The sequence below is a fragment of the Terrapene carolina genome, unplaced genomic scaffold, assembly GCF_002925995.2.
Source record: "Terrapene carolina triunguis isolate 2854851 unplaced genomic scaffold, T_m_triunguis-2.0 Scaffold84, whole genome shotgun sequence".
NCBI lineage: Eukaryota > Metazoa > Chordata > Testudines > Emydidae > Terrapene > Terrapene triunguis.
The window spans coordinates 6,969,329-6,984,831 of NW_020664435.1; the positions used below are offsets into that span (position 1 = coordinate 6,969,329).

Genomic DNA, 15,503 nt, shown 5'->3' on the forward strand with positions numbered 1-15,503 from the left:
CACATTTAAAAGTATTATGCTTCATAGACCACATTAGGAGATGACAATACCACAACAGAGTTCCAAAATTTATCAACTGTACTTTAAAATTGTTCATGAGTTAAGATAGTTCCTACCATGAAACCATCACAGAACATATTACATAGTTTTGTGAATCCAACAGTCTGATTGTTTTAGAAGTCTCAAACTACATGAATCCAGGAAGAATTGATATATGGAGATATACCTATCTCATAGAATTGGAAGGGACCTTTCGAGGTCATCAAGTCCAGCCCCCTGCCTTCACTAGCAGGATCAAGTACGGTCCCTGACAGTTTTTTGTGTTGTTGTTTTTTTGCCCCAGATCCCTAAATGGCCCCCTAAAGGATTGAACTTGCAACCCTGGGTTTAGCAGGCCAATGCTCAAACTACTGAGCTATGCAGCTTGCTCCAAAAGCAGAGAGTTTTTTAAGGTTAGGGCTGATGTCATTAGCAGGATATTGCTAGCATGTTACCATATTGCCTATACGTAAAGAAATTAATATTCAAATTCTGCCTATCCCACCTTCTGAATATAAGAACTATGTTTAAAAATAACATCGGCACAGGTGATGATAAAAGGTGATGTCTGAAAACAGCTGGCAATTGCAGAGGTGTGCAAATGGTAATGAGTATATGGCAAGCCTTCAGTGTGAGATGGGATTTAAAGCCAGAGGAGGCAATAAGGGTGAAAAGCAGACTACTCAGAAAGCTGTAACTATTGGGAAAAACAAACAGATGAAGTCCTTTAAAGTTTTAATTCATATTGGATTTTTCCCTAATTCGATACAGATATAGCAATATTATTAGACTAATGCACAGCTGTTGAAAACTATAACTATGCTGAGTGAAAAAATCCATCATTTATTTACTGTGATTCAACCACCAGTGGAAACATTCCCCTCTTGTAGCACTGTAAGGTAGAGTGGGAACTGAGAGTCCTTGACCTTCTAAGTAATTAAGGGAATAGAGATATATTCTTGTTTTATTAGAGATACAGAGAGACACTGAACTATTTGAATAGCTGAAGAATTTGCCTGTATTTGCCTGTTCCTGAGTAATGCGGATAGTTTAGCGCTCTCTTGGGGGTAACACATCGTAATGAATATCCGCTATTCATATTTAATGCAATCTACCAAAGAGTGCTTTTGGGAGGACTTTTTATGTCAATACAATGATTAACAAGTGAACTGGAAAAGTAAATGAATGCCTACAAGGGGTGGAGCTGGGGAAACTATGTTGTAATACACTAAAAATACTGCATTCTACTGTATTAGTTTAATGATGTCAGTCAGTCCATATCTATTCCCCCCAAAAAAACAAAAAAAACCCTTTGAGCTGGAGTCCAGGTTGTAAATAGCCAGCAATAATGTAAGAGAAAACAATCCTAATAGAACATAATGCTTTAAAACAACAATCTGCCTCGCCCGAGTATCTCAAAAGCGCTATTTCAAAACCATAGTATTACTATATTTAGTAGCTAGATAAGGGTTCACATAGCATTGTCAGAGTGGATTCTATTCCCTGCCTCTCCCACATTCTTGAATGATTTTATTTTCCAGATATCTACACATGTCCAAAAGACCTATACAGAACAGAATAGATGGGACATTCTATTTTAAGATTACACTTTTAAAACTGCAAACACTGGAAAGTATGGAAATGTGCGGTTAAATTACCTTAACTCTATTCTTGCCACCCCATAGACTCTCCATGTAAAATGGTTATGATTATCTAATAAGTGGATCAGTTATTCACCTTATTGACTTTCTGTCAAAGCCCTTTATAATGATATGTTCACATCTCCCAATCCCTCCCTATACATTCCTGGGACAAATAAAGGCAGGATCCTTGGGATCCAAGTCTTATGGTCAGGGGCTTGAGGACCAGATTGGAGCAGTAAGTCACAGGGAGAATAATAGGTGGATCATCATATGATTGTTAATAGCTAACTGCAATGTGGGCTGCTTCATTAGGAGGATGACAAGAGGCCATCTCAGGAGAAAGCGGACCGTCCCAAGTTAGGGGTTTTTTCTTTTTTTAAAGTGGGCTTCATTTGTTTGTGCATCTACCCCTCAGTTAGATTTAATTCAGGCCGTTTTTTCTGTGTGGAGGTATTTAAAACTCAATTAAAAATCCCATAAGGTGCACAAGTACTTCATAACATAGTTTAGTGGTATTTGTATTCAGACTGCATTGTGAAGACGTTGCTATTGATGCTGCCATTCCACTAAATATTATATTAAAAGAGAATTTGCCCTTTCAACTCTGGTACAAATATGTATTGGCAACAACTGATCTCTTTGGCTTCTATGTAGTTTTCTGATAATATAAAAATAGAAAGTTATTTTAAAAAATGTGAGTTCTAATTCAGACCGCAACAGAAACAGGCAGCACCGTGTTCGGATGGGGCCTTGAGAAGACAGTTGTCCAAGTATGGAAAAATGATGATTCCTTGTTTCCGCAGACAGGCAATGATTACCATGAGGAACTGGAGAACACTCGAGGCACTGTAGATAGTCCAAAGGGAAGAACTTTGTACTGGCAGTAGTCTGTGCCCACAACAAATCGGAGGAATCATCTGTGTGCAGGGTGTATGGAAATATGAAAGTATGCATCTTGGAGGTCGAGGGCTGAGAACCAGTCCCCCTGTTCCATTGCTGGGATAATAGTGGAGAGGGTAACCATCTTGAAGCATTGCAGTTTGACAAATTTGTTTAGGTTGTGAAGGTCCATGATAGGACTCCAGCCGCCGGACTTTTTCTGAATCAGTAAATAGTAGGAGTAGAAGCTCTGTCCCCTGTGGAGGGAAGGGACTTGTTCTATGGCTCCCAATTGCAGAAGATGTTTTATTTCCTCCCCATAGAATGGAATCATGAGAGAGGTCCCTGAAAAGGGATGGGGAGGGGGGAGTGGCAGGATAGATAGGTAGGGGATGGAGTATCCTTCCCTGATTATCCCTAGGACCTACTTGTCCGAGGTGATGAGACTCCCAAGATGATAGGAATGGAGCCAGTCGGTCATCAAACAGATGGAATATGGAAGATGGTGAGCATGCCTGGAAAAGAGGGGTGCTTCTCAGGGCCTCAGCCACACCATCAAAATTGTTGCTTTGGTGGTGATATGTGAGAGGTAGACCCCTAAGGAGTGGACTGTCTACATTTATTAGGAGGCCTTCGTCGTCGGTGCTGGATGTCATAGTGCCATTGAGGAATGTATTGTTGTGTACTGAATCGTAAGGGGACTTGGTACTTCCCCAAGCATCTCTTTGGTGCCGGCATGTATATCCTGAGGAAACTCAGGGAATCTTTAAGGGAGTGCAGAGAATTATCCGTGAGCTCCAAGAAAAGTTTCTGGCCTTCAAACAGTAAGTCCTCTACTGTGGTTTGTACCTCCTTAGGAAAACCCAAGGGTGGAGCCACAATGCGTGCCTCTTGATCACAGCAGTCACAATGGATCGAGCAGCAGTGTCTGTGGAGTCTAGTGAGGCTTGTACAGGCTAGGGGGTGTCCTTCCAATATGAAGGCTTGGAATTGCTCCTTCTTGGTCTCCAGTAGATCATGACAGAGTTCCTCCAATTTGGAGTAGTTTATATAGTTATATATCAGAGGGGTAGCCGTGTTTGTTGCTTTTTAAAGATCCAGACTAAGAGTCCTGTGGCACCTTATAGACTAACAGACCTATTGGAGCATAAACTTTCGTGGGTGAAAATCCACTTTGTCGCATCTGATGAAGTGGGTATTCACCCACAAAAGCTTATGCTCCAATATGTCTGTGAGTCTATAAGATGCCACAGGACTCTTTGTTGCTTTTTACATAGTTATACTTTGCCATGAGGGCTGCATAGTTTGAAATCCTAAATTGGAGCGTGGCTGATGAATATGCCTTGCATCCAAATAGGTCCAGATGTTTCCAATCTCTGTCTGGTTTATTAGAATAGGATTGGAACTGACGGTCTCTCTCTTGCACCGCACTGACCACTAGAGAATTTGGGGTGGGGTGTGAAAATAAGAATCCTCATTCTTCGCTGGAACATAATATTTTCTGTTGGCATGTTTGCAGGTTGGAGGGATAGATGCCGGGGACTGCCACAGCACCTTTGTGGAGTCAAGAAGAGCCTCATTGATTGGCAATGCGATCTTGGCAGAAGACGATATGTGCAGTATATCCAGCAGTTTATGTTGCTGGTCTTTAGCTTTCTTCAACAGGATCTCGAAAGATTCTGTAACCCAGCAGAATAACTCCTGAAAGTGTCTGAAGTCATCAGCAAATGTGGGGGGTCGAGTCATCATCAGGAGATGAAGATGAAAAATATAAAGTTGGTGGAGACTCTTCCTCCTCCTGTTCTTCCTGTTCAGTTAATGCCAGCGGTGATTTGACTTCCTGGGGGCGAGAAACGGGTAGAAAAGGGAAAGGTGTAGGTATCCGTCGAAGCTCCCTGGTAGGGTTCCTGAACTGCCCCCTATACAAGATTTCCCAATACAGCCAGTTTGGTGGGAGTGGCACATATGGCTACATCCACGGTGGTACCTGCCAGGCTTGATGACCAGCAGGAGATTGCGTACAGTGAGGATGGGCAGGTAGGCATTGCCCATAGTCGAGAGAACAATAGAGCCCTCGTCTTCCTCATCATCACCAGTAGGGAAGAGAGGTGCCATTCTTGGTGGAGAGAGGGAGGAGCGGCGTGAGTCTGGAGAAAAGGGTGAAAGTGGCGGGGAGAGGTCACATCGCAGAAGAGGAGATTCAGGAGTGTCAGAGACCAGCAGGTCCGTCGGGTATCTGAAGTCATGTGGAGGGGGAAAAAGGGCTGGTCCACACTACCCGCCCAATTCGGCGGGTAGAGATCGATCTTCTGGGATCGATTTATTGCGTCTCATCTGGACGCGATAGATCGATCCCAGAAGCGCTCCCCCGTCGACTGCGGAACTCCTGCTCGCAGAAGCGCTGTCGACGGGGGAGCCTGCCTGCGCCGCGTGGACCCGCAGTAAGTAAATTTAGTTCGATCTAGGAAACGTCGACTTCAGCTACGCTATTCTCGTAGCTGAAGTTGCGTTTCCTAGATCGATCCCCCGCCCCAGTGTGGACCTGCCCAAAGCCTCATCAGTGTCAATGTAAGACACCGTGCTGAAGGCAGACATGGCACCGAAGGCAGGGTGTATGTCCCTGAGACTAGGTCGGTGCTGACAATTTTGCTGGTGCCGAGGTCTTAATCAACGTTGACAGTTTCACTGATGCCAGAAATGGCATCGGTGCTGTAGCTCCTGAAGGTGGCCCAGCTTGGTCCTCAGAGCTGGGAAATGGTGCCAAGGGACGTAGGTCTGCTCAGAGTCTTTTGACTGTTTCTTTGAACCGGAACTGGAGGTGCTCGGATGAGCCCTGGAGCTATGTATCCCATCAGGTGAGGCTGAGGTAACCAACCTCGCTGGGGATGGTGTTCTGGTGGGCTGTGCCTCAAAGTGTGAGGAGGAAGCCCATTTCTTGTCATCCAAAGGAGCAAGGAATGACTTTCTCTTCAGGGGACAGGAAAAATGAGGACTGGCAGATGACCTGGCAGAGTATGAGACAGGGGCGCCGGAACGGGGGGAAAGGGGGTCAGGGGCCTGGCCCATCCATTTCTTGCCATGCCCCCCCCCCGTTTCCCCTCCCCCTTCCCAAGGCCCTGCCCTCACCAACCAGGCAGGCAGCTGGAGCCTGGCCAGGGAGCCCAGACAGCTGTGGGGCACCGTGCCATGGACCCTCCTCCACCTGCCCAGGGTGGGGGGGAGGAGAGTAGCCCTGGGCCCTGGCCCAGCCCTGCAGTCCCCCCACACCTCCCACCAGAGTCGGGTTGTGGTAAGAGCTGAGCGGGCAGCTATGAGGAGCCACAGACTCTCCTGTCCTGGGAAGGCGGCCCACGGGGCAAAGACATGGGCTGGGGTCTGCTCTTGGACCTCCATCCCCGGGCAGGTGGAGGATCCGCAGCTCCTGCTTCCGGTTTGGCTGGGGATGGGGCCTCAGATGGCAGAGGGGGGCAGGGGTGGGGTCACAGAGGGGGCAGGGGCCCCCTGCTTTTGGGATGACTCCACTGCCACTGGCATGAGGGCCTCTCTGGGGAAGAGTCTGGGCCTGCGCCTGATGCCAGTCAAAGCGACTTCTCCATAAGGAGACGTTTCAATCTAATATCCCAGTGCTTTCTGGCCCTGGGTGTCAGGCCGAGGCAGTGGGAACACTTTTGTGAGATGTATCCCTCTCCCAGAGAGCCGATACACTGCATGTGGCCATCTCTTACCAGGAAGGTGGCTCCGCAAGAAATGAATCTCTTAAACCCAGGGGATCCGGGCATAAGGGTGGAGGGAAAAGCTTCCCAATTGGGAAGGGCAGGAAGTGGGGGGAAACAAACTCAAGCTATGAAAGAACTGTAAAGGTAAAGACAAAATAAAAATAATAATTAATATTTTTTATAGAAGAGGAAAGGAGAAGAAGAAGAAAATACTAACTACTGTGCTGCGGATTCCATTCCATTCCAAAAGGTGGTAGAGAAGACACTGGGGGCGGTCAGACTGCACAGCGCTATATGTACGTCCTGCGCACAGCGCAAGAGGGGGAAGGTCCGACAGACACTGCTAATGAAGATTTCCAGTCCCAGGCACAGGGGGCACTGCCGCATCAACAAGTGGAGCACCCATAGGGACATCACTCGAAGAACTAGCCCAACAGTTGCTCGTGCATGACTCTGACTTAAAAGATATTAAAGTGGCTCTGAGCTCCATTTTCTTCCATGTTGTCTTTGTCCTTGCTCAGGTCCCAAGAAGAACTTCTTTGTCCAGAGTACTATCAGTGCACATTTTTTCATGGATTCATATCCACAGGAACTGAGAACAAAATGACCCACTGAAGCTCGAAATACCATTACGAAACCAACTATCCAGTAACTATCTCCGTTAATTTTTTTAAAGTAGAAAAGGTTTGTGGTTCATCATTATGAATGCTATTGCATGAGCGTGCACACTGAGTACTCCCAAATGGGACTACTGAAAATCTCTGCTTTATGCTGCCCAGGGTTAGTACAGCACTAGGTGAATCAATCATGCTTACAAAAGTAATTATCTTCTCAACCACAGTCTCTCTTTTATTCATTCAATGTTAACATACAGTTCACCTATGTGTAAAGGTAATATTTTTTCTGTTACTGACCTTTTTAGCATTGTGACCAACCTTATAATTATAAAGTATTTTGCACTATGTATCTCAGTCTAAAAACAGAAGTCAAGTCAGAGGTGAAGGAGTCAACACCATTATCAACATCAGTGAAATTAATTCACTATAACACAGTTCTCTTACTGGAGGCCACTTACGCCCATAAAATTAATCTGTCTAAAAGCCTTTTGTCTCTTTAATAGGAGAAGGGGCTGATGATGAGGCCCCTTATTTCTATGACATGTCAGTTTCAACTGTAGATACAAGATGGCTGAATTTACAGGTACTTGGTATAATGGAAAAAGTCTGAAGTCAAGACAGAACAGAAAATAGTACAGTAAAATAATATGAAGTCTTTCAACTTAAACTGTACCAACTTTGATAGCTCTGAACAAAAGCTGATAAATTACATTGTTTTAAAAAAACTAAAGGGACCAGAGGTCTTTATTCCTGACAGAGTTCCTATTATCTAAAATAGAATATTGAACTCATGCACTTGAAAGATAAATAGCACTGTGGATACAGTCACATATAGAGCAGGGCTTCAGGCAGATACTGGGCAAGTTTCCCTACATATAGCTTCTCACTACAGAACTGTATTCCCCCAGTGTCCAGTTCTGGCTCTCATTTTAATAGAAAGACTCTTGACCATGCTAAACTGTACCAAACTGCGTGGTAGTTTTGTGAAGTGGAAACATTAGTTAGGATAGGCCACTCTGACTACTTTCAAGAATCTGAATCCAGGCCTCTTGAGATATAAAGTCAATGCACTAGGGTCCTGTCTCAGCGCTCCTGAATGATTTATAAATCACTTACCAGAACTCTAAAGGCCTAAATTCAAAAGAGGCTGCCACTTCTATAAGACCGGAAAACAAAATAAGTGAGAAATATCAACCAAAAGGGTCAGCTGTCTTGCAAGGATCTCTTCCCCCAAGAAATCTTTGTCCCATTGAGGCCCCTCAACATTTCACACAGAGGCCATAATTTTCATACACAGGTACCTAGTGCTACGCTCTGAAGTGACCAGATTTTTATGGTCAGTGAAGTCCATGGGAACTGTTGGTGCTCAGCACCTCTAAAGAATCAGGTTAATTTTACTTGCACATGTAAATATGGATAAAAGTGTCTGAATTAAGGCAAGCACCTTTGAAAATACTGAAAATTGGAGGATGAGACCATGACAGTGGAGACTTAAAGAGTCATTCCCATATTTTCAAACTGGCCATTTGTTTTGAGTGCCTAAATATACATCCGGCTTGATTTTTAGAAGTGCTGAGTAGTCACAACTCCTACTGATTTGATTTCGATACAATCTTAATGTAATAAGAACATGATTATGGTGAAGAACAATTGTGCATATACAGTCCTATATATTTTGGATATTTACCAATATATGTCTTCAAAAAGGTGCTGTGAACTAATCATCTATATGGTCCATGTGACAGAAGAACTTTCTTGCAATATCAGAGCAAAAACTCAGTTCATTATTCTGATCACTTCTAAAGGGACTGGGAAATGAAATGCTTAAAACGTTTTCTAACTTGTAGCTGTTTCTTCTTTACATCCTATAAAAGAAATCATGTAGTGCAATAAAACAGAAGACATTAAGAGTCTGACCCTGAAAACAATATGCCTGCATGTGGTCTCACGTAAGTCTACACGCATGGGGAAATCACGCCCCTCTTGAAGTTAATAGCAAAACTCACATTTATTTCAGTAAGGCTAGGAGTTCACGCATAATGTGTAAGTGGATAAAGGAGGGGCTTCACATGCAAGTGGCATTAACAAGCATTTGAATTTCTTCATTCCCTGTGTCTCATGCTAAAATGTTGCTTTCCTTCGTCGTCTCTATGGTACTCTTCTTTTTTGCTCCCCTTCCTTGTCTGGAATGCAAAACTTTGCATGCTTTTTGACTCCAGCACATATTTTAGTAGCTAATATCAATACTCTGCAAGCCCTTTGTAGCTTTCTGTTTAGCCAAGAGACTTCTTAATATGGAACATTCACAGCAAGATCCTTTAACAAACATCTGTACAATAAATTTGAGCTGTAAAATGAAACAGAATAATCCTCCAATATCCCACCAAGCATGCACTGCTTTTCCTCACGTAGGGCCTAACTCTGCACTGTTACACCACTGAAAATACAGAGTAACTCACTTTCCTTAAATGGTGTTATACTGGGTTTACACTAGTGTAATTGAGAATATCACTTGGACCCATGACCCTTCTTTTCAATGCATTTGAAAGTAAGTCCTAGCAAGAAACATGGCAGTGTTCATTAAAAAGCACTGAAAACAACTCACTTTGGCTAGTACACATAGTAATATTGAATGGCAGCATTTTAAAGAGGATATACCAGACAACAGAGCACTATATCACTGCATATGAGTTTCAGATGCATACGCTGACCCCAATAGTGCAACAAAATACCTACTGATTCTAGTGGGCAGGGCCGGCTCTGGCTTTCTGGCCGCCCCAAGCAAAACAAAAAACAAAAAAAACCGCGGCGGCCAGAACAGCAAAGCGCGACCGGAGCCAAGGTGCAGGGGGACTCCCTGCCCTGCAGATGTGCCCCGGCTAGGGGGGGAGGGGAAGGGGGAGGGAGCGGGGGGAGAGAGAGAAGGAGGCCGGCCAGGGCTTCAGCGGGGCGCTGCCATGCGGCCCCTCCCACCGTGCCCCCTGCCGGGAGGGCTCCGCACCACTCTGGTCGGCTGGGAGGGAAGGACGTGGGCTGCCCTGCCGGGCTTGCTGCAGGGCGCTCCCGTCCTCCACGCCGCTGCCCCCTACAGGGCAGCTGGAGTGGAACAAAACAAAAACAAAAACAAAAGCGGCCGTGCCGCCCTAGGATTGGGCGGAATGCCGCCTCCTACAAGCTGCCGCCCCAAGCACCAGCTTGTTCGGCTGGTGCCTGGAGCTGGCCCTGCTAGTGGGGGTTCTATGTGCAGCTACAGAATCGGGACCTTAGTATGGCAAGCAACAGGGAAGCAAAACAAAAAAGCACTATTAATTATGTACTAATATAGGCAATAGCTATTTGCTAATGAGAGAAGAAATTATTTTTCTGTGTGATTTGTTAAAAACACATGTCTGGTCTGACCTATGGTGGTATGATAAGGTATCGCCACAGCTACTAACGAATAACAATGTAAGATTTCCTAATGTCTAGCAGGTTTTATCACTCATGATTTTCATAGCTGGAATATTTCATACTATTGCATGTTTATTATCTTTTTTTTAAAAAGGCAGAGAAAAATAAAAATCATATTTCAAAATAAATTTGTTTTTAAAGAAAGGGAGGCCAGTGGCAAATGAACAGCTGTAATTAACCTTACAATAATCAACGTGTTCATTCTTTAATAAAGGAAATTACAGTAAAGCCTCAGAGTTATGAACATCAGAGTTACGAACTGAAGAGTCAACCACATATCTCATTTGGAACTGGAAGTACACAATCAGGGAGCAACAGAAACAAAAAAAAGCAAATACAGTACAGTACTGAAAAGTAAACTACTAAAAAATAATAAAGGGAAAGCAGCATTTTACTTCTGCATAGTAAAGTTTCAAAGCTGCATTAAGTCAATGTTCAGATGTAAATTTTTGAAAGAACCACCATAACGTTTTGTTCAGAGTTACGAACAACATCCATTCCTGAGATGTTCGTAACTCTGAGGTTCTACTGTAGTAAATAACAGCCATAAGAATCAATAACTGGGCACTTACTTGCAGGTGATGGGGTGCTGCATCCCCTTGTTGGTGGGTTACCCTGGAGTCCATGAAGGGAAGGAAGTGAAAGTCCACCGATGACTGGAGGAAAAAGTAATGGATATGGGGCTGTTGGATAGTGATTCATATGTCCATTCACTGTTGGTACTGGACACGTGCGGCTGCTGGTTGTCATGTTAATACCTCAAAGGCTATGAGGTGCACAAATACTATGTTGCATTACTCCAGGCCAGGAAATGAATATCTCAACTTGTGAATGGAAGAGGCTGACAAACCTGCAGGTACTGCTTGAGCTGGATTGTGTGAAGATGAGAAGATAATTCACTAGATAACAATCCTTTATTTCATTGCTGCTTTCTACTGTTTTTCCCAGTACATTCTTGCTGTGCAGATTGAGAACAGAAAATCTTCTTTTCCTAATCTGTGCATGTGGTGTGCAGTTCAGATGCTTATTTAAATAACTTTTTTTCTGATAAGATAGCTTCACTCTACAGATGCATGCTGATTTATTCTGGAGGGGAAAAAAATAAAATATATTGGTATATGATGCATAAAAGCTGAAAATCTTTCTGTTCTGTGCTTACTTTGTAAAGAAAAGTATTTACCAGTGTCCCATAACATGGACCTGACAATCACTGGGATGAAATCCCGACCCAATTAATTTCAATGGGCCAAGATTTCAGCACTGAATGTTTTATTGCTAATCAGACACAAGTTCTGTTTTAGAAATAGCCAAATTCTGAACTTTGATCAACCAAATTAGCTGAAATTCTGATATGGGGGGGGGGGGGAAATCAAGTAAAGATTAAATGTTCTTGAAGACACAATATATCAGCACAAGTCAAATCCTATAAATATATTTGGGGTGTATTTTTTTAAAGTGTGTTTAGCAAATACAAATCATCCAGTTTCAGTCCTGAAGACTCATCCCCATAACAGATACAGAATGAGTGGCTGGAGTGAAAGCTCCCCACTCTACTTCACCAGAATGCCTCAGTTCTGGTCCAGAAGAACCACCTCTGTGGTTCATTGTCGATAGGCCATTCAATCCTTGACCTCTTGTGTTACGGTACTGTCTATACCAGGAACATGTATTAACTGACCCAAAGACAGTGTAAACAAGCCCTTAGACTGCCAACACGTTTATCTATTAGTGTAATTAATTATAGTGTTTTATATAATGCACTTTACTTGGGGCTTCCCTTGAAGAACACTCAGAAGCTTCAGCTATTTCAGGCTGGTATAACAGTAAACTACACTTGTGCTCTTCTGTGGGCTTCTCTTCTGCTTTCAAGTGCAAGGGTAGGTGGTGGTTACAATTTTTAAAGCCCTATATCAATAGGGACTTACTTTCCTCCCTCCATGCCTCAGCAAAATAACTGAGATGCTCCTCTTTGTGCTAGTCTCTAGATTCAAAGTCTTGAACTGGAGGAGCAGCATTTTTGGTGGCGTCCTAAACAGGGAAATGTGCTCCCTCTGAATGTCTAATTTATCTCATTAGATTTCAGGGTATGATGTATGGCTCATCTTTTCTGCCAATCATTTGCTTGGCCTTTACCAAGTCTTAACAGATTTTGAAAACCAATGACAGGTTGCTATTATTGCTGACTGTGAACACTACTAGTTGATGTTTGTTTTTATCTTATGTCATGGCGTTGGGTGCGTAATAATTTTATGGACTCTGTGCTGAACTCTTGTCACTAGGAGTTATAGCAATCAGAATGAGTACAGTTCATTTTCATTTGCTTAATGATGGACCAAAGCCCCAAGTCCATATATATCCATGACCTTAAAAAAAGACCAAAATGTGAACCATTAACCACAACACTGGATTCTTAAGAGGGCAAAAGCATGAGAAGTCAGCAAATGCAATAGGGCTGGCTCCTCAAGTTCTCCCACAAAAGGAGTCAGTAGGCTCCCCCAACATGTCTGACTGGGGTAAAGGGAGGAAGAGCCACATGGCAATCTTAGCTTTTCCCATCAGCAAATAGTCAGTAGGCATCCCTGACATTTCCTGCTTTCATGAAGTGAAGTCCTCAGATGTATAAAGGCTTCAATGCAGAAGGGTGCTAGCCCAGAAATCTTTAGCAGCTGTAGAGAACGAATAATAATATTTCCCTCTTATATAGTGCTTTTCATCCACAGATCACCAAGCAATTTACAATGGAGGGTGAGTATCATTATCTCCTTTTTAGATATGGGGAAACTAAGCCACAGAAGTGAAGTGACTTGCTCGTGATGGCACAGATCAGTGGCAGAGGTGGGAAAATGGTGACAACACAGCTTTTAAGGGTAGTTGCTGCTAGTCAGTCCATGGGTTGTCATTAAGAATTAAAATAAGAAATAAAAACAAAATTCATATGTGTTTACCTGTCTGGCAAGTCACACAGAAGTAGAATATTTCTACTATATGTGGAATAGCAGGAAAGGCTACTTGCAGTGCACATTTTGACACAGCAATTTGTGCTGAGCACAGCATGTTTAAGGATAACAAATGTAGTTGCAAGTACTCGATAACTGCATAACTTATGTGTGAATAGCGTTAACACAGATGAAACTAGACATGCATGGGGAGGAGAATATAATGATTGGTATATTGCACTAAACACACAGATTTGGTGGAAGGCAGAAAGCGCGCTGATTATGTTGCTTTTGAGGACCATCTTCCAGGAGATCAGTGAAACAATACTGGTCTTGGAGGAAATTACTCATAGCCAAAATAATGGGTCACAATGGCATCAAGATAAAACTGAAAGTTAAGATATGGGGGAAGTTAGATATTAAAGAATCTCACAATGAAGGGACAAAAATAAAATCTCACTGAATTTCCAAGAGCAATTTAGCGAGAGTATGGGCAGATCCCATGCACCAACAACTTCCTAAAACTCAGGTGCTTATAAGTTGGGGAGGTACATAGAACAAATTCACCCTGAAGTCAAGGGACTTGGACCAGGGATAAATGAGGCCCTTTGTCATTATTATTCAATGATTTTTAGATCAAGGTCACCTATTTTTAAATGAGGCCTCCAGAAATAAAATACAGCTTATAAAACTATCAGATACTTTCAACTATATTTCTGTTAGCTCAATCATGCAGAGCTCAGCACACATTATCAAAATGTGCACAGCAGTGGCCTTTGCTAATATTTCAGACAGAGTAGAAATACAACTGTGTGATGAGCTAAGCAGGCAACATATTACACATATGATTTTTACTGCCTTTCTTTTATCTTCAATTCACTTATTATAAAGTACCCACTAGCAAGTTTTTAAACTTACCATGTAGAAGTGCAAATGCGGGAGAAAAAAAGTAGAATTTCAGATTACATTTTGCCTTTTTTGTCTTTAATGTCTAAAATGAAAAATTGCAGCATATTAGTCCATAAAGGTGGACTAGATACTTTGATTTCCATTTAAAAAAAAAATACAAGGACCAGTTCTTCCAACACTTATCCATACAACTAGCCTTATGGGAGGCTAGTTTGAGATGGAAGTCAATGGATTAGTGTTGAAATATTCAAACATTAGTTCAAGACACTAATGTTTAAACCTCAGCTACATTGCTCTCTCCGGAATTACTAAAGAGAGACATACCTGTATAGTTGAATGTTAGCTTATTTTTTATGAAAAATAACTTTTTGTAGAAAAATAAAAATTAGAAATGAAAATAACGTCATCTAGTCATTTCCCAAACAATGCTGGAATACTTTCTATAATACATTTTCTAGTGACTTGAAAATGCATCAGCATTTTCATAACATTTTTAATGTGCATGTCCATGCAAATATTATAGCTCCAAACTATGGATTATCACATAATCATAAACATTGACAGTCCATACATAAGCCATTTTCATATACAAATTACACATTCCTGGAACATTAAATCTTTTCCTGCCTTTCCAAAAACTCACTGCTATTCATTAGATTTTAGTATTCAGGGAAGAAAATCTCCTGCAGAACAGGCAGGATTTTAAGCTCCATTCACTGTCTTGTTCTTTATATATGTGCAGACAGGCAACACAGTACAATAAGGAAAATGGCGGTGGTTCGAAAACTGGGTCTCCACAGGCAATTAGCACTTACGTGAAGTATGAGTGCGTCAACACTTATAAGATGCCCAAAAGATTGTAGAGGAAATTATTAGGAAGGATTGCAAGTATCATTGGATTCATATCCAGACCTTACTACTGTGGTATCTGAGTCTGGCATTAGACATCAATCTCAGATGTGGAGGAAGAAGGCTCCCAGGAGCCAGTGGTGTTTACAGTTCCACAGTGACATTCTCTTTTTCTCAGCTAAGGCTGAACCAAAGTTTTCTAGGACGGTAAAGGCAGCACTACCTTCACCAGCTGCAAGGAGAGGTGCTCCATCTCACAGCCCATTTGCTGTTATTAAAACGAACAAACACTCACTGCCAAAGGAATACTTCCTGCATGGGCAGCATGCCATTAGTGACCATAGTGCCTGACTGCAACCCTCCCTCATGCAGGCGGTCCCATTGGCTTCAATCCTATGCACGATGGGTGGGATTTTCAAAAATGTCCAAGTCACTTAGGAGCTTCTGAAAATCCACTCAATAAAT

At 42.6% G+C, this 15,503-nt stretch overlaps 1 protein-coding gene across 1 annotated transcript in view; it reads right to left on the reverse strand.

Annotated features, from left to right (window-relative positions):
• Nucleotides 1-11,385, reverse strand: part of RARB (retinoic acid receptor beta) — a 288,982-nt gene extending 277,597 nt beyond the window's left edge. Inside the window, exon 1 of the mRNA XM_024214543.2 lies at nt 10,917-11,385. Within this exon, the coding sequence (XP_024070311.1) occupies nt 10,917-11,094 (178 nt within the window). The 5' untranslated portion in view covers nt 11,095-11,385. The remainder of the gene's footprint in view (nt 1-10,916) is intronic.
• Between the last annotated feature and the right edge of the window lie 4,118 nt (nt 11,386-15,503).